General features: G+C 44.8%; 1 protein-coding gene across 2 annotated transcripts in view; it reads right to left on the reverse strand.

Moving 5' to 3' along the window:
* Positions 1 to 17,602: 17,602 nt before the first annotated feature.
* Positions 17,603 to 20,228, reverse strand: part of BLMH (bleomycin hydrolase) — a 71,810-nt gene continuing 69,184 nt past the window's right edge. For both annotated transcript variants that reach the window (XM_068270334.1, XM_068270333.1), the window contains one exon: positions 17,603 to 18,535. In XM_068270334.1, the coding sequence (XP_068126435.1) occupies positions 18,387 to 18,535 (149 nt within the window). In that variant the 3' untranslated portion in view covers positions 17,603 to 18,386. The remainder of the gene's footprint in view (positions 18,536 to 20,228) is intronic.

A 20,228-nucleotide genomic window follows, 5' to 3' on the forward strand; every position in this document is an offset into this window, starting at 1 on the left:
TAGTTGGTCTCCAGTGATAGGCAGGCAATAGGTGGTCCCCAGTGATAGGCAGGCATTAGTTGGTCCCCAGTGATAGGCAGGCAATAGGTGGTCCCCAGTGATAGGCAGCCGCAGGCATTAGTTGGTCCCCAGTGCTAGGCAGGCAATAGGTGGTCCCGAGTGATAGGCAGGCAATAGGTGGTCCCCAGTGACAGGCAGGCATTAGTTGGTCCCCAGTGATAGGCAGGCAATAGGTGGTCCCTAGTGACAGGCAGGCAATAGGTGGTCCCTAGTGACAGGCAGGCATTAGTTGGTCCCTAGTGACTGGCAGGCATTAGTTGGTCCCCAGTGATAGGCAGGCAATAGGTGGTCCCTAGTGACAAGCAGGCAATAGGTGGTCCCTAGTGACAGGCAGGCATTAGTTGGTCCCCAGTGATAGGCAGGCAATAGGTGGTCCCTAGTGACAGGAAGGCAATAGGTGGTCCCTAGTGACAGGCAGGCAATAGGTGGTCCCCAGTGACAGGCAGGCATTAGTTTCAACGCCTGTTTTTAACCCCTGGCACACGACGCTTGTACTCATTCTTGGCAGACGATATCAGCAATCAGCAGTAAGGGCTGGAACCCACAAGAGCGTTTTTTTGAGCATTTTGGCAGCGCTGCGATATGCTAGCGTTTTGCCAAAATGCTCAGCTGATGTTAATGGATGGGGCAACTTCCACAGGAGCGTTTGCGTTTCCCAGAAACGCAAACGCAGGACCTGCAGCATTTTGGGAGCGTTAGCGCTTCAATGTAAAGTATTGAAACGCTAGCAGAAACGCTCAGCAAAACCTAAACTGAGCGGTTTTGCTAGCGTTTTGCGGTTCAGCACACTGTAACAAAATTAAAAATAATTCACAGGACCAATCAGGATAAAAACGCGAAACGCAAAACGCTACACAACCGCTGAGGAAAAAAATACACTGTTGCAAAACGCGACCGAAAACTCGCATGAATCCGCTTGCAAACCGCTCAGACAAAACGCTAGCGGTTGCGTTTTGCGTTTGCGGATTTCAGTGGGTTCCAGGCCTCATGTAGCAGTAGGAATGGTTTCAAAGCACATGATTCAAGCAGGGATCAGCAGCACACAGGTGTATTGCTAACATGGTTGGAAAACATTAGTGTCTGACTTTCCTAGATATTTGTATACCATTCATCGCAAGCTGCAATTTAAAATGGAATGATAATTTTGAACATTAAATGACAGCACTCATACATATGATGTCACCACAACTTTTGAAATAAATGTGATATTCATTTAATAGGAATTATTTATGTGATAAATACTCTGGAAGGGCCGGTGCACACCAAAAACCGCTAGCAGATCCGCAAAATGCTAGCAGATTTTGAAACGCTTTTTCTTATTTTTCTATGGCGTTTTGCGGATTGCTGCAGCGGATTTCAGTACATTTCATATATTGTTACAGTAAAGCTGTTACTGAACAGCTTCTGTAACAAAAACGCCGGCAAAACCGCTCTGAACAGGCGTTTTTCAGAGCAGTTTGCGTTTTTCCTATACTTAACATTGAGGCAGAAACGCATCCGAAATCCAAAAAATGCCTCACCTCAGCATTTTTCGTTTCTGAAAAATGCCTCCCGCTCTGGTGTGCACCACCCCATTGAGATACATTGACCAAGCGGATCCGCAGCCGCAAGCGGCTGCAGAAACGCTGAAAAAGCCGCTCGGTGTGCACCAGCCCGAAGTTCACTTTTAGCTGAACTATTTGACACCTGGAACTGCGAAAGCCTTTATTGGTATGGTGCCACCTAGTGGATATTAAGCAACACAGCAATGGACATTCACAGCTCTCCATTAGCTGGCAATTTGTGGGTTACAGATTGCCCAGCAAGCTCATGGTGAACCAGAACTCCTAGGATTGTGTAAGGGACTGAAGAAGACCAAAAAGCCTCCTTAGGCTAGGTGCACACATAACGTGAAATACTGCGTTTTATGTCATGTTTCATCTTATGTTGTGTGCGTTTGCGTGTTTTTTGTTTTTTTTTTTTACCCCAGATGCGTTTTACAAGCTTTTGAGTGTGTTTTAATGCATTTGCAGTTCGCATGTACAAAATGCAAAAGCGTTTTGTATGCATTTTTCATAAGTTTTTTTCTTTTGCGTTTTATGCAAAACACTAGGAAGACAACAGGAAAAATAAATACATCATAAAACAATTATTAACATAAAAAAATGCATAGAAAACGCATGGAAAACGCATACCATTGTGTTTCCATTGACTTTCATTATGAGCGATTTTGCTGCACTTTTGCAGATTATGCAACAAAACCAGCGTTTTTGAAAATGCACGCATCAAAAATGCATATGCGTTTTTTTCCTACAGCCCATAGACTTCCATTAGTGGCGTTTTCGGGAACGCTAGCATTTCAGCTATGTGTGCACCTAGCCTCACTTAAATGCTGTGCAAAACAGAAGTGTGCCTTCTTAAAAGACTACTGCAGTGAGAAGAATATGGAGGCTACCATATTTATCTCCTTTTTAAACCATACCAGTTGCCTGGCAGCTCTGCGGATCTATTTGGCTGCAGTAGTGTCTGAATCACACCAGAAACAAGCATGCAGCTAATCTAGCCAGTTCTGACAAGAATGTCAGAAATATCAGATCTGCTGCATGCTTGTTCAGGGTCTGTGGCTAAAAGTATTAGAGGCAGAGGATCAGCAGGACAGCCAGGCAACTAGTATTGTTTAAAAATAAATAAATATGTCAGCCTCCATTTTCTTCTCACTATAGTTGTCCTTTAAAACAGAAGGTATTTGCGATTATTCAGAGTGAGCCTTGAGGTGTCCCACAATGCATCACTGTTGAATATGCAAATCATCTCTTTGTAGTCCCCTGATATCTAAATTGGGTAATTCCCCTAGGGCCCGGAGTCAGCTGCTGCGCCCCCTCCCAGAGGTCTGTAGCAGGCGGCTCGAGGACCCTGGTCTGCGAATCAAGCCCAAATTTCCAGCTTCCTGCATTATCTCCCTTTCTTTCTGCAATACCTACATAGGTGGAGATAATGGGCAGCCCAAAAGGCTGGGGGAGGGGTGTAATAAGGGACACTCACAGAGAGCGAATGTAGGTTTTTGGAAATAGGCACACAGACCACATGACCAGTGATTCGTGGTCAGAATTTATTTTTTTTACAGTACTTCGACATTATTACTTCTGCAAATATCTGCTATCTAATTAGTGAGGGTGGTAGCACTGCAGATGTGCATACAAGCTTGGAAATTGCCTGTAACTTAAAAATAAGTAGTACTGTATGTATGCTAGCAGAAGTTACCCTCTTTTACAAAATTCAATGCTTTGGTGCAATCTGGAAAAAAACGCACAGAAACAAAACACCAAGTTCACCAATGAGGAGAATTTTCTTTACAAAACACAGAGCACTATTACAGTATGTGTAACATTTGTTTTTGATTAAGGACAAGGCCAATACACTCTTGTTTCTGCAAACTTATTAAAGAAAAATAATCATAAATTTCAGCTTATCGTAACCAGTTCATTCCCACTTGTCCTGCCCTATCTGCATTCCAGACATGAACTCTGAATGAGCACATAAGACATGAATCCAGTTACTGAACTGTGATGTGGAGGACAAATACATCTTAACAAATAGATTACTTCATGTGAGGAGGGAGAATTGCCGGACTGGTTGGACAAAATTAAATGGCATCCAGGCAATCAGATTCTAGTTACACACCAGGACGTTGCGTTTAGGGGACGTTATAGGGCACATAACGTGCCCCTAACGCAACGCCTGGTGCTCTCTGGTGTGGACGTCGGAGTGAGCCGCGTTGTGCAGCTCACGCTGGCATCCGTGATGCCGTGATGCGTACTCTTGGACGCATGCGGCATCACGTGGTCCCGCCCGGCCAATCGCCGCACAGAGCGGCCGCTCCAGGAAGTAAACACTGCACGTCACTGAGTGCAGTGAATATTAATTAGCCATGTGCCCGGCCGCTCTTCCCTCCTCCCCAACATGACTGAGCATGTGCAAACAGTCTAACGCGGCTAAGCCGAGTAGAACGCACAGCATGCAGCACTTTGCTGCGTTACAATGTAACGCAACGTGGGCAGTGTGAACAGCCCACTTGTGTTACATTGCTGTGCGTTGGGGGAGCGTTACAGGCTGCACTAACGTGCGCCTGTAACATCCCTGTGTGCAAGAAGCCTAAAAGGAAGAAACAAAGAAAGCAGCCTTCAAATTAATCTCAATTAAGATTTCTTCTAGCTCCCTCCTCACAAGAAGGTTATAATATTTACCGAGTAAGAGGGCACTCTTCTTTTCTGCTTATCTTGGTGGGTGCAGCAATATGGGGATTCTTGTGCAGATCCCCTCTTCTGTCATTCGCACCAGTGTTTTATGTAAGTTGACCCTAAAGTTGGCAATCTATCGATTTTGCGGCTTGATTGACCATCCGATTTGATAATTTTATTAAATCGGATGAAAATTGGGGCAGCAATAAGCATGGTCAATCAGCGATTTGATCGGGCAAATTGTTATTTGCTGGAAAATCTCAGGAAGACATTTTTATTTATTTATTGTATTTATAAAGCGCCAACATATTACGCAGCGCTGGAAATTAGTTTAGGTTACAGACAATATTTAGGGGTGACATACAGCAATAGGACAATACAGGAATACAAGAAAAAACAGATCACACAGCACAGTATGAGTACAAGGTAATGCTTAGTCACTGGATGGAGCATGGAGATTAGGCAAGTTGAGTTCACTCAAATGACTATCATGGGTGCACAGTAATAGAGGTGCATTATCAGGTAGGATACAAAAGGAGGAGGACCCTGCCCAAAGGCTTACAATATAGAGGGAGAGCTATGGACCTGAAAGGTAGGGATTAGAGTTCAGCTGCGGGTTTAGAGCACTTGTGAGGAGTGGTGGGCTAGAGTGAAAAGGTGAGTTTTGAGGGCCTTCTTAAAGGACCTCCGGGGCCAAATGTTCCCCAAAACATAAAAAAATTAGATACTTGTATAACTTTGGTGGACACGGAGAACGCCGTCCGCGCCCTCCGTGCCGTTCCGCCGGGTCCCTGCCTCTCAATATCCCCCCGAATGGCTCCCGACCCCACGGCCAGGGTCGGGCTCTGCTGCCTCTATAAAGATGGCCACCGGCGCTGGCCGCGGCTGCGCAGCACTAGGGTCAACCCCCCGATCCACGCAACAGGCTGTTTCCTGTAGCGTGGGGGTTGGCTCTAGTGCTGCGCAGCCGCAGTAGCAGCCATGTGGAGTGCGCAGCCGCGGCCATCTTTATAGAGGCAGCAGAGCCCGACCCTGGCCGTGGGGTCGAGAGCGCAGACGGCGTCCTCCGTATCCACCAAAGTTATACGGGTATCTAACTTTTTTTATGTTTTGGGGGAACATTTGGCCTCGGAAGTCCTTTAAAGATGTTGAAGGAGGGGGCTGCCCTAATGGGTGAAGGTAGGAAGTTCCATTTTGTTGGAGCAGCTCTTGAGAAATCCTGGAGGCGTACATGGGACTGGGTGATGCGGGGGCGGTCAGGCGAAGTTCATTGGAGGAGCGGAGTGAGCGGCTAGGTGTGTACCTCTGAGTGAGAATGAAAATGTAGGTTGGACAGGTTTTTGGACAGATTTGTAAGTCAGACACAGTATCTTGAATCTGATTCTGGACTGGATAGGAAGCCAGTGGAGGGATTCACAGAGGGGAGCCGCCGTGGCAGAGCGATGGGAGGAGTGGATAATTCTGGCTGCTGCAATGCAATGCATGATGGACTGCAGCGGGGCAATTCAGGTCATAGGGAGACCAGACAGAAGGGCATTGCAGTAGTCAAGGCGGGAAATTATGAGGGCATGGATGAGGAGTTTGATGGTGGCAGAGGTCAGGAAAGAGCGGATCTTGCAGATGTTACTGAGGTGGAAGTTGCAGGACTTTGTGAAGTTTTGGATGTGGGGAGTGAAGGAGAGTGCAGAGTCCAGGGTGACACCCAGATAGCGGGTTTGAGAGGTAGGGCGAGGTTTAGGCATGGCCGCCCGGGATGGGAAGATCATAAATTTCGTTTTGTCTAGATTTAGTTTCAGGAACCTAGCGGACATCCATGAGGAGATGGCTGATAGGCAGGAGGAGACCTTGTCCAAGGTAGTGGTGGATATGTCAGGGGTGGAGGTAGATCTGGGTGTCATCTGCATACAGATGATAGTTAAAACCAATGGAGGAGATAACCTTGCCAATGGAGGATGTGTATAGGGAGAACAGTAGGCGGCCAAGGACCGAGCTTTGGGAGACTCCCACCGAGAGGTGGTTAGGGGTGGATGAGGACTCATTGAAGAAGGTCGTGAAGGAGCGGTTGGAGAGGAAGGATGAAAGCCAGGTCAGGGCGAGGTTGTGAATGCCCATGGACTGGAGGGACTGGAGGAGTAGGGGATGGTATACAGTGTCAAAAGCTGCTGAAAGGTCAAGGAGGAGAATGGAGTATTTACCTTCGCGCGATCTCGGACTTTTGCACGCGCAAATTGCCGCGAATTACGGCACTTTGCGCACATCAAAGTCTGTGATCACGTGAATCGCGGCACTTTGCGCGCGCAAAAGTCTGCGAACGGCACTTCGCGTGCTAACTGTTTAGCATGCCCGTGCTAAACAGTTACCACAGCTTTGTGAATCATGCCCCAGGTGTTTCTGACATTAACCATTTACTGACATCCTAACGTATTAAAACGTCATGCTTACCGCTATTAACAGCAACATGACGTTTTAATACGTCCCGCGTTCCCGCCGATGCTACCGCCGTGTGTGCGCCGCTACCGCCGCTTTTTCCGTCGGGCTTCCGTGCTGGGTGATTGGGGAAAAGGACCGAACGGTCCTCTACCCAATCGCAGTGCCTGGAGTGAATGGACGTGTCCGCGAACAGCGGCTACGTCCATTCACAATAACAGGAAATGTAACAATTAAATAAAGTGAAGAAAAAAAAAAAAAGTGAACATTTCCTATGAGTGTTCACTAGCGTTATCTTGTGGCCAAAAAGTAAATTACACCTACAAAATACATTCATTTTCAAGTACATACAGATCTTAATAAAATTACACTTCCAACCCTAAACCCCCCCCCCCCCCCCCCCCAAAAAAAAAAAACACTTGTTAAAAAGAAATCAGCTAAAAAAAATAAATAAATAGTTGCCTTAGGGACTCAGCTTTGTTAATTTATATTTTATGGGGGGAAATTAATTTTAATTTATTACATAGGGGCTTGTAATTATGGCCAGAATAAAAAAAAAACACAACAGAAAAATAACACTTATATTTCAAAATAATATACTGACGCCATACATTGTGATAGGGACATCATTTAAACTGTTTAATAATCGGGACAACTTGGCAAATAAAACGTGTTTGTTTTATCCACAGGAGAATGTTTAATTTTAAAACTATAATGGTTGAAAACTGAGAAATAATAATTTTTTTTTTTTCTGTTGTTCTCATTAAAACACATTTAGAATAAAAAAATTATTAGCAAAATGTACTATCCACAGAAAGCCTAATTGGTGGCGAAAAAAACGAGGTATAGATCATTTTCTTGTGATAAGTAGTAATAAAGTTATTAGGGAATAAAAGGGAGGAGCACTGACAACTGAAAATTGCTCTGGTCCGTTAGGATAAAAACCCTTGGGGGTGAACTGGTTAATGTCAGATCTGACAAGACTAGCTGCATGCTTGTTTCTGGTGTTATTCAGATACTACTTCAGAGAAATAGACCAGCAGGGCTGCCAGGCAACTGGTATTGATTAAAAGGAAATAAATATGGCAGCCTCCGTATACATCTTACTTCAGTTCCCCTTTAAACCATAGCAATAATCTGTCACTTTTACCAAGGAGAGCGACCGCTCACAGGTCCAGCTGGACCACCCCGAGTGGAGTCGCATTTGTTGTCTCCACCTGCTTCCTGTTATCGGTTGCCCCTCTGCAACCCGCCTTTGTTATAGTACAATTACCTTACCTGTTGATATTCCATATATGAAAACATTGTGCTATTGGGCTCCTGTTTTTTTGTCTCCTGCGTCTTTTTCTGTAGGGTGATGAGACACCCCTACTACTCTCCCTCGCATAGAGTTCATCAGGTTGTTAGTTGTGGCCTGTGCAATGTTAGTTCACTCCACTTCATTGCTGTGCCAAGGTAATGGATATTAGCAGGAACTGGAACACTCGCATACGCAGATCCAGAGCATGACAAAACATGCTCAATGGGCGACATGTCTGGTGAGTATGCTGGCCATGCAAGAACTGAGATGTTTTCAGCTTCCAGGAATTATGTACAGAGGGAATCACAGGGAATGTATCAGATCTTTGAGTTCAGCTCATGAAGAGCTCACTGAGGCCCCATTCATACTAGAATGTTTTGCCGGCGATTTCGGCAAAACGCTCAAGCGCTAGCTCTTTTTAAAGTGCTAGTGCTATAAAGCCCTATGGGCTCGTTCTTACTTGGGCGATTTGCGAATTGTGAAAATCGGCAAATGCGTAGCCTGCACCATTTTCAGGCGATTTCCTGGAGATCGCATTTCAGGACTATAGATGAAGCCGGCACCATCCATGTAAAGTATATGCTCTTTTACTGAATAAACATCAATACAGTCTGTCACACACACAAAGTGCGACGTTTCGGGGGACATCCCCTTTCTCAAGCAGGTGACAGACTGAATAAATGAACATGCAATACACAATTTATATCTATCCACCAGAGAAACAACCAATCACAGGCCTGAGTTATCAGGCTTATCACAGGGCCTATTGCAACTTGCAGACCTGATGGGGAACTAATGGTAATGAAAAAGGACCAATGAGGACAGCATTCACTCACCCCCATGCTGACAGTCACAAACCTCCGCTCCACACCGACTTTATGGCGAAGATCCGCCCACCATAGGGCCCTGAGATTGGCCTGATAACTCAGGCCTTTGATTGGTTGTTTCTCTGGTGGATAGATACTGTATAAATTGTGTATTGCATGTTCACTTATTCAGTCTGTCACCTGCTTGAGAAAGGGGATGTCCCCCGAAACATCGCACTTTGTGTGTGTGACAGACTGTATTGATGTTTATTCAATAAAAGAGCATATACTTTACATAGATGGTGCCGGCTTCATCTATAGCTGAGATATATCCGCATGGTCAACGGACAGCCTTGGCACATCGCAACTCTATTCAGGAAGGAGTGCCTCCTCTTTACTTTACTTCAGTGCTATAGAAGCGCTAAACGCGATCGCGGAAAACCCGCTGCAGTGTCCAGTGATTTGTCCGCCTGAAATCGCGGAAAAATCACTCCCGCAAAGCCGGCGTTTTGCGCTTTCAAGTGTGAATGGGGCCTAAGGCCTGGTTCACACTGCAAGAGCTTTTTTTTAGCACTTGTGATTTGAAAATCACATTGCTCAAGTGAGAACAAACTCATAGCATTATATTAGCAAGAGGTTTTAAAATCACAAGCACTTAGAAAAAGCTCTTGCAGTGTGAACCAGCCCGAACGCAGATTTGTGAACAATATTTGAGAGTAATGGGTCTGTTGTGTATGTAGAAAATGTTTCAGATCTTTGGGTTCAGTTCATGCAAAATGGGAGAAAAAACAAAAGTGTTGCATTTATATTTTTGATCGCTAGACGTATGGCCAGCGTAAGCACTGTGCAAGCTTTTCTAGGGAGGATGCGAGAAGCTTGGTGTGGGAAAACCAGACAATCCTATTGAAACACTGACTAAAGATGCTACTGCGGAAAAAAATATATACTTTTGTTGTAAAATCTACTACTGTAGCAGCTGAATCTTGAAATAGAAAGTTAATTTTAGTACCATCTAATTGCTAAATGGCTTGAATAGTCTTGTTGTATATCAATTTTAAATGAAACCATAATTTCGTAAATCCTGCAGCTACATACAATATCCGGGAATGAACAGACAGCGAACAGCTGTTGAAATCTAATATCTCCTATCAGCGCAGGAGATCATCTCTGTGATACCACGTTATTAACTGCTGGTTAACAATGAGACCCAGGGAATTCCTTGACATAGCAAAAGAGAATCTGTCACAAAGCAAAACAATTGACTAAACGGTTGAATAAAAACTGCTAAACCAGTAGAATCCCTTTATAGTAAACTTCAAGGGACCACGAAAAGTAGTTTACTATATCAGAATTGGTCTTACATTGTATATTTATACAGATGCATTTGCTGGGACCTACAGGATGAGTTTACTACATCCAGAGCTTTACTATATCAGAGTTTACTATATGTTCTGGACTGCTGACTAGTTGCAGGACGTGACTAAGTATTTATAATTAAAATAAGGTTTCTCACTGGACAGGGCTTCCATGCCATGGGGAACCATCATCCTCCATACTTCAAACATTGTAGAGGGTGCAGAGTGCACTGCAGAGCAGATATCGACAAAGTGGGGTTCCCCTCGATATTCCACAAAAATATAAACCTTTATTGAATCAGTAAAAAATGGCACAACATGTTTGCCAACGTGTTTCGGACACACAATTGTCCTTAGTAATATCATGAATCCATACTGTAAAAGTGACAAATATATACATAAAATCACACCTCCCTCTGCAACAAGCTCGGGGAAACGCCCAAGGAAATGGGGAGGTCCCATGCTGTTAGGAGGACATAGTGCATATTAAAAACATGAGCGACAAGATGTGTGGTATATGTTGTCGTGTTCGCTCTGTGGTGTTCAGTACGTGGGCTGCACGACTCGTACCCTTAGAGAACGGATTGCAGAACACTACAGAGGTGTCGGGTGGCTGACCATGGAAATCTCTAATGTGGCTTAACACTTCCGCCAGGTACATTAAGGTGACATGTCATTTTCTTTTCAGGCAGTTGAACGTGTTATGAGACCAATTTTCCAATTGGACACACGTGCACCCCAGGGCCTCAATTCTAAGGACCTCAGCCTTATCAGTTAGGTAGACCACAGTCTCCTAGTTTCCCACCCTCATCACTACTTTTACTTGTTTACCTGTTTTTCTATATTTATACTAGTGTTACATCTATCTGTTTCTGTATAGAAACTCTATGAAGTATGTTGTACTCGGCCCGGAATACATCCTTTCAATTGTCATATGTTGTTCTTATCACTCTTGTTTTTAATATGCACTATGTTCTCCTAACAGCATGGGACCTCCCCATTTCCTTGGGTGTTTCCCCAAGCTTGTTGCAGAGGGAGGTGTGGTTTTATGTATATGTTACGGCCAGGACCCGAAGTGTGGCCACTTCGCGTTCTGGCCGGTCAATGTGCGAAGTGGCTGCTGCGCTGCGGCCAATGTTAGAAATGGAATTTTCCTGTTAAGATTAATGTATTTTCTGGCCGTCTCTGGCTAAGTGTAGCAAATGTTAGTTAATTTAGTACTGCAGACATCGCTTCTGCCAGCACCCGCTCTGCAGGGACGAACAGCAGGATTGCCTGCCGCGACGAACGACTCTGGGGGGACACCCATGTCCCCCCCGGCTGCCAGTATTGGGGAGAAGAGAGAGAGAGCTGAAGCCGGCAGCTTCATCCGTTACATTGTCGCCAGCTTCATTTCATTAAATTAACTAACATTTTCTACATTTGGCCAGAGACGGCCAGAAAATGCATTAATCTTAACAGGAAACATTCCATTTCTAACATTGGCCGCAGCGCAGCGGCCACTTCGCACATTGACCGGCCAGAACGCGAAGTGGCCACACTTCGGGTTCTGGCCGTAACATATATATTTGTCACTTTCACAGTGTGGATTCATAGTATGACTAATATACAGTATACATAAAATACATAAAAACCACACCTCCCTCTGCCACAAGCTAGGGGGAAAACCTTTTTTTTTTTAGCACTCCGGAGCATGCTTTGGCGTGTATACAGTGCTGCCCATAATTATTCATACCCCTGGCAAATTTTGACTTAAAGTTACTTTTATTCAACCAGCAAGTAATTTTTTTGATGGGCAATGACATAGGTATCTCCCAAAAGATAAGACGATGTACAAGAGGCATTATTGTGGAAAACAACATTTCTCAGCTTTTATTTACATTTCAGCAAAAAGTGTCCAGCCCAAAATTATTCATACCCTTTTCAATAATCAAAAGAAAAGCCTTTATTAGCTATTACAGCAATCAAACACTTCCTATAATTGCAGACCAGCTTTTTGCATGTCTCTACAGGTATTTTTCCCATCCATTTAGCAATGAGCTCCAAATCTTTCAGGTTGTAGAATCTTCTTGCCATCACTCTGATCTTTAGCTCCCTCCACAGATTCTCAATTGGATTCAAGTCAGGACTCTGGCTGGGCCACTACAAAACATTAATGTTGCTGTCTGCTAACCATTTCTTCACCACTTTTGCTATGTGTTCTGGGTCATAGTCATGCTGAAATGTCCATTGGTGGCCAAGGCCAAGTTTTTTCTGCAGACTACCGGATGTTGTCATTGAGAATTCTCATGTATTACTCTTTTTTTAAAATAATACTTTGCACTGTAGCCACTGGAACTGGAAAACATTTAGAAATGGCCTTCTAGCCCTTTCCAGACTTGTGAGCAGCCACAATTCGCAGCCGCAGGTCCTCACTTAGCTTCTTTGTCTTAGCCATGACTGTCCACAAACAACTGCAGAGAGTTTTTTTCACCTGTTGAATTGATTAAAACAGCTGTTCCCAATCAGGGTAATTAGGATGCTTTAGAACAGATTGGACTATTTGGAATGGTATAGAACTTTGGATTTTCCCACAGACTGTGAAGGGTATGAATAATTTTGGACTGGACACTTTTTGTCCAAATTTAAATAAAAACTGAGAAAAATGTTTGTTTACACAATAATGCCTTTTGTACATCTTTTTATCTTTTGGGAGACCCCTATGTCATTTCCCATCAAAAAATTACTGGTTAGTTGAATAAAAGTATCTTTAAAGTAAAAATTTGCCAGGTGTACGAAGAATTATGGGCAGCACTGTAGCTACCTGTCCTTGCTCCGGCTTGCTTTCTCTAGCTTCTGAACTGACTACAGTGAGCCTCGAGCTCTGGTGGCCAGTTCAGAAAGCTGCCAGGAACACTAGATAATGCAAGCCAGAGTATGGACAGGTATCTATAAATGCTGAAGCACGCTCCTGCATATGCGGCACTCACAGTATAATAGGGGGACCAATATTTTTAAAACGGCAATAGAAAATATCAATATGAAAATCGTATAGTGGAAGTCTGAATGCAAAAATCATAGGGAAATTAAAATAACAGCAATATGAAGTCTCAACTCAAAAGTCACAGAGAAAGCCTCTGTGCGCCCAAATTTCCCTAAAATGCCGCTCTTCTTGGTGGTGGTGTTTGGAAAAGGTTAGGCACCACCCCAGGCAGGGCTGGCGCTTTTATAGAGGCAAAAGGGGCAATTGCCCCAGAGTCTGTAGGGGCCCACTAAAGTGTCTTCCCGCCAACTTACCTGTACTCCCCAGGGACCCTGCAATGAAGGACTGACAGAGGAGCATGTCTGCTGGGTAGGGCAAGACGCTACTCTGCAGAAGATATTGCAGGGGGCCCAAGGGCACAGTTACGTTGGGGTGTGATCTGGGGGAAGGGGGTGCAACAAAGGCCTCCTAATGCCGCTTTTTGGTTGGGGGAAGGGTCTGTTGGGGCCCCAAGATTAATTTTGGCTGGGGCCCCATTGTTACTAGAACCAGCCATATCCCCCAGGGGAAGGTTAAGGGTTAGGCTCCACCTGGGGAGGTTTATTTTTTACCTTCCCCTTTCCTTCTTGGAAAGTGACAAAACCCATGACCCATGTGGGACGTGTTCAAGATCCACATCTGCAACATAATTGTCTCTCAGACAACCTTATATTGTGAGTAGTGATAGTAACTATGAGTAGCTGCGAGTATGTAGCTACTCGTAACCGAAATTTAAATTAGTTCTGCCCACAGAAGAGGAAGGGGGGTTAACTTACCAATGCTGCTTCATATAGCCAATGCATTCCACGTAACTCCACTACTTCCTCCTTCAAAGCCGGAAGGCAGTAGTAGTAGGGTTACGTGGACCGCATTGGCTATAGGCAGCAGCATAGGCAAGTTTAATTCCCCAACCACCCCCCCCCCCCCCACCCCCATCGGGAGCAGCAATATCTAATTTAAATTTTGATTATGAGTAGCTACTCGTAGTGACCAACATTAATTGCGAGTATCATTCTACAGCTATAGCTGCTGGTGAACATTAGCTTACTACATCATAAGTGGCTCCCAGCATCTCCCTTTTTGTCTGTTTATTATTGAGCAAACCTTGAGAAACACTGAATGACACTTCCATTATCAGATAAAACCATGCACAGGATTTGAAAGAAAGAAACAAAGACATATATTGGCTGGTATGAAATGCGATTTTTATTAAAAATTTTCAAAGAACCGTCTAAATTCTGAGAAAATGATACAATAACAAAACCGAGTAAAATCATAAAAAAAATAAGCCAAAAATGCTTCAGCTTACCTGTGTGAACTCATCACTCACTTGTGCGCAAACTCCCTCCATACCAATAACACGGGTCATTGGAAGTTAGTTTCATAAACTGTAAAGGCTGTTCTGTGTGGCTCACCCTGTATATAGACAGTTTACTGCTAATATAATCCTAATAACCCTAAATCTCGGCGGCAGCATCTTGTCACCTCAGTGTGGCAGTTGAATATTTGTACACAGTGAGGTTACTTTGGAGCAGTGTAGACTCACATTGCACAGTGAACCATACGGTAGGAGTATAAAGTCACTTTACATCATGTTAGCATTTCCACACAAGACCCGTCCAGCCAGCAGAGATGATGGGATGGGATGCCAGTTCTCTCTATGTAAAGTTGTGGCACTATTTATGATTGTGCTAAAAATGACAAGTGGATGTTGATAAAAGGACTGGTAGGTAGATATACTAAAATCGGAATAAGTAAAAACACACCGATTCATGAACCTGCATTTCAGTAATGATTGGTTGGCTATAGCTGATCAATGCACAAGAGCCAGATGTCCACCATACCAGCTCTAACCATGAACAAATGCCTGAGGGGTTATGGGCATTTGCATTTACGGTTATGTCAAAGGAGGCAAGGGGGAGAGAGGTGCAGCTTACAGCTTATAGACATTCACAAGTTTATTTACAGAGAACAGATACATTAAACTGTTTTTGTCATGTCCCATTGATTTATCCTGAAAGGACACCTGAAGTGAGAGGGATATGGAGGCTGCCATATTCATTTATAATCCCCCGAATGAGTCAGGAGTCTTGCCGAGAGAGTGAAAGGACGCCAGAATGCTGCGTGAGGCGGAGAGGGTGGCCAGTGAAAGGACACAGCACACGAAATGCAAGGCGGCGGTCAGCCCCGGAGACCGCGCAGGGTGGAACCCGCTGTAAAACTTTCCAAAAGCTGGACTTTCTTACTGTACCACGTAGCTGCAAACTTGTAATAACGTTTTTTTTTAAATGAGGCTTTGCTTCATATTTGAGGTCAAATGAAGAGGCGCTGCTTTGTGGAGCATTCTATGATAACCACTGTTTGGGACACATCTGACTGGCTGTTTATCTGTGAGTGGGAGTGCTGAAGAGTGCGGGAGAAGGAGAGGGGGGCCAATGTAATGCCCCACAGGCGTGTAGACTACTGTGATCGTAGCATTACCAGTACGCAAGTCCAGTTCCATAGGATGATTGTCATTTTGGTGAAGGAATATTTGATGAGGAAGCACTGCTGATAACATATGCTAAATGTTCATTCATTACATAAACCTATAGATTGGCTCAGGGAACACATGTTCCCATTCACCGCCGAATGCCTTGCTGCGGGAATGCATGTGCATTTGCAAGACCTTGCAGAATGACCAGACGCATATAAAACGTCCTATCTGCAGGTAAGGTAGACAAAAAGGACATTTATATAATCACCCACCTGAAACAAGCATTCTGCAAATACAGTAAAACATCTGATCTGATGCATGCTTGTTCAGGGACTATTGCTAAAAGTAGTAAAAGGTAGAGGATCAGCAGGAAAGCTAGGCAATTTGCATTATTTAAAAAGGGTGTCCATTAAAAAATTGTCAACTTGAACAGTCTATCCACTGAAGCAAGATCATCACTTAGTCTGGCTTGGATTCTTCTCAGTACTTTGAAGAGGGGCAACAATTACTTTCCCATGTGGTTTTCCTGTTGCACTCAAAGCACTTGAGAGCTGAAGCCACTACAGGCACGCTACCTGAAGCATTAGGAAGTCTTGCCTAAGAGCTCCTTACTAAAAAGGTAACTGGCTCCAGCCAGGTTTCAAACCCTGGTCTTCCGTGTCAAAGGTGGTGTCCTTAACTAGTCCACTCTCCAGCCGCCCCCTCTATGGTGCTGGAGCATTAAAGCAAAGAGTGCGTATACACATCCAACTTTGATTGGCCAATTTTACCACTTCCATGTAGTATGAAAGCTTACCTACATAGCCTGTTCATAGTAATCAAAATGTATTGCCCTTCATACTACATGGTAGTGGTAAAATTGGCCAATCAAAATTGATTGCACTCTATACTCACTGGTGGAAGACTGTTCAGTATTCCCATACTATGTAAATCATGGAAGAACAGCATTTATAGTGTGTTATTCTTTTAGAACACTGAAAGCATATAGTATGTCTCAGTACAATAATCTGTGGCACGGTGGTTATTGTCAGGGTTTTCAGAGATTAAATTATACCACACGCATAGGTCAGATAAACCATTAAAACAAACAACTTCCCTAATATTGTTTAGGGTTTCCTGATGCCCTCAAAGCAGCCACGCCCCTCTGAGGTATAGACTATCTAGACCTCTGCAGGGGTTTTGTTCTATCAGTAGCCAAAGCAGCAGATCCCTTATGTTCCATAAGTTAATTGTCCAGCACATTCTACAAATGCCAGATTTCGATCTGGTGAATATAATATGGAAGCCAAAACCAAACCTTTTTCCTTGTTTAAAAAAAAAAAATGCTTTCTTAAGGACCAAGCCACCTTCTCCCATTGCTGCACAGACCAGTTTTGCATCTCGTAGGGGTCAGTAGGGACACTGAGTAGGGCATCTAGGCAGCCTCATATACAGTATGCTGTGATGCACTGTGTTTCACCACCTTAATGGCTTTCATTAATCGTCTCATCAACTTGTGCTACAGCAGCTGTTCTGTGTGACTAGACCAGCTCAGTTAGTGATTTCAGGTGGAGGTATTTTTTTTAAAAGGTGGCTGCAGTGAAATAAATTTGTTCTCACCTCTAATCTTATATCAAATGAAGAAAAGTTCCTATTTAACTCCTTTCATATGAGCATATATGAGAAATTAGAACACTTTTGATCCAGCACTGCCCCCTATTAAAATTTGCTGCCTCCGTGAGCCTTTGGAAGCATGGGCAAATTTGTTCTGCGCCCTCGCGCAGTATGGTGGCGCCAGTCTTCGTAAGCACTCACCGTACTGTAACAAGGACACCGTGAGAGGAGTGTCTTTCTTACATTTCGCTGCAGTATCACTTTAATGCGATCCTGAGATGGGGGGGTAAAAATTCCTACTTACCCGGGGCTTCCTCCATCTCCATGACCACCTTTGCCTCCCTTGCCACCTTTCTGGGTGCCTCCATTCGTCGCTATTGGCCCCAGGTAATCTGCCTTCAGTCATGTCAGCCAGGCTCTACTGCGCATGCATAGCCTAGCCACACACCCACGTTGCAGGGAACGGCCTCACCGAAGTGAACGCAACATGCGCGTGCGGCAGGACATGCGTAGAAGAGCCTGACTGAAGCCACTGAAGGCAGATTACCGGGAGCCGACAGCAGACGAACATAGGCACCCGGAAAAACGGTGAAGGAGGCAATGATGGTCATGGGGCTGGTGAAAGTCGCAGGTAAGTATGAATTCTTTTACGGCCCTCGTCTCAGGTTACGTTTAAATCACCCCAGTTAAAACCTAAATATGGGATGGGAGGCTGAAATGATGGTTTGCGATAATTCTACCAATGGAAGAATCAGTGAAATAACAGGTGAATGTAGTTCATACATAGAGTCACCTTCCACTGCTCCACTTTTTAGTAGAGATATAATTTAAAACAGTCTTATTTCATCATCACCAGCATAAGTAAAAATCTGTCATTCAAAATAAAATAGACAAAAAAACAAAACAAAAATAAAAACCTATGACTGAATTGTAGAACGTGTGCTGGATGAAGAGGCTCTTCCTGAGTGCTGGGTGTGAGGTACAGCATTCTGCTGGGGATCAAAGTCCATCCCTTTTTCTTATTCACGAGAATTCATGCAGTGATTGATTGGTTGAATAAATGGTTCCAGTGCTACACCAAGGCAGGGAGGTGGTCATTTCTAGTACTGATGGTGAAGAGCGGGCCCAAGGAATGTGCAGTCATGTCTTTACTAAGCTAAAGCACCCATTGGATCCCAGGCTGGAAGCTCCACGGGTTCCTGCTTTAACACCTCCAGAACCTCCTCAGGGACGTACTTCTTATCCACAACCACCTCGTACACGTACTCTGAGAACCACTCGTCAGTCATGATAAGGTAACCTGGGCAAACACAGAAAGGAGTAAATAGATCAGCAGCCTAGTTAAAATCATTAAAAACATTATTTTCAAATGACGACTCTACAAACTCAAGAAATGGAACCACTTGGCATGTGTCATGAGCATTGCATATTTAACCACTTATATGCCGCGCAGGAGGATTTCTAAGGCCCTGCTGGGCCAATTTGCATAATTTTTTTTTTTTTGTACACGCAGCTAGCACTTTGCTGAGCCCATCTTTTAAGGGCAAGGTCCATCTTCTCTTCTTGTTATGCACAATCACATCCAGACTGGTCACGCGTGAGTGCGATCCATGGATGGCCAGTAGAATGAAGCTGCACACGCACAGCATTTTTGCTCCTTGCATGAGCACTTCACTGTACTAGGCAAGGGTGGAGCTTACCTGCACATGCTCAGTCCAGATGTGCTTGTTCACAGTGGGGGTGTGGCTACAAGAAACCTATTTGACGAACTTGTCAGATGGGTTTAGAAGGACACAGCGCTAGAATGGTGGGCTGCAGGAGGATCCAGGAAGCTTCTGCACAATCCAGAAACTCCCCACTGCTGAGGTAAGTATCTAATATTTTAACTTTTTTTTTTTATCAGGTACACTTTAAATGGACTCCGGTAACTCATTTTGCATGGAAAGTGACTGTATGACACAATATTAATATCCAACTGCAAAAATGATCGGAAATCTGATCGGATTTTGAAAAAGGTTGCATGTGTGTGTAAGTTTCTTCAATATCTAATCAATGGCAAATCTGAATATCGATCTGATCAGTCGCTCGAGTAGGATCTGAATTGAAAATTGCATGGTGCATACCAGTTTAACCACTTGAGGACCGCCCCCAGCCGATGGGCGGCGGCAAAGACCGGGCCCAAACGACCGCAATACGCCCATCGGCGGGGGCGGCATCAGCGGTGGCTGTGCGGCGATCGCGTCATCAATGACGCGATCGCCGCCGGCAATAGGCTCCGCCCACTCTGCACGGAAACCCGCCGGCCAATTAGCAGCGCCGGCGGGTTTCAAATGCGGCGATCCGGCCAATCAGAGGAGTATAATACACTTTGTTATTGTAACAAAGTGTATTATACTGGCTGCCTCCTCCGCTGATGGTCACTCGTCGTGCGACCATCAGAGAGGACGGCAGCCTTGCAGCTAAGTGCACACAAACACTCTTTGCCCCACACAGACCACCCGATCGCCCACCCCAGCCCTCAGAACCCCCCCTGACCACCCCAGCACACCAGCATCTGCACCCCACCACCCACCTAAAAACCCATCAATCACTCCCTGTCACTATCTAGGGACGCTATCCCCTAGGTTAGGTCCCTAACTGCCTCCTAGGGTCCCCTGATCACCCCCCCTACCCTCAGATCCCCCCCAGACCCTCTCCCAGACCACCCCCCTGTATGCTGTATACAGCTATATAGCTGTCTTACCCACTGATCACCTGTCTATCACCCATCTATCACCTGTCTATCACCCCTTGTCACCACCACCCATCAGCGCAGACCCTAAACTGTTCCTTGGGGGCACCTGATCACCCACCCAGACCCTCAGATTGCCCTCAGACCCCCCCCTCCTGATAACCTCCCCAGTGCATTGTTTACATCTATTCTCCCCTGTAATCCCTCACTGATCTCCTATCGTCACCCCCTGTGTCTGCCACCCACCAGATCAGGACCCAGT

The sequence above is a fragment of the Hyperolius riggenbachi genome, chromosome 2, assembly GCF_040937935.1.
Source record: "Hyperolius riggenbachi isolate aHypRig1 chromosome 2, aHypRig1.pri, whole genome shotgun sequence".
NCBI classification, from domain to species: Eukaryota; Metazoa; Chordata; class Amphibia; order Anura; family Hyperoliidae; genus Hyperolius; species Hyperolius riggenbachi.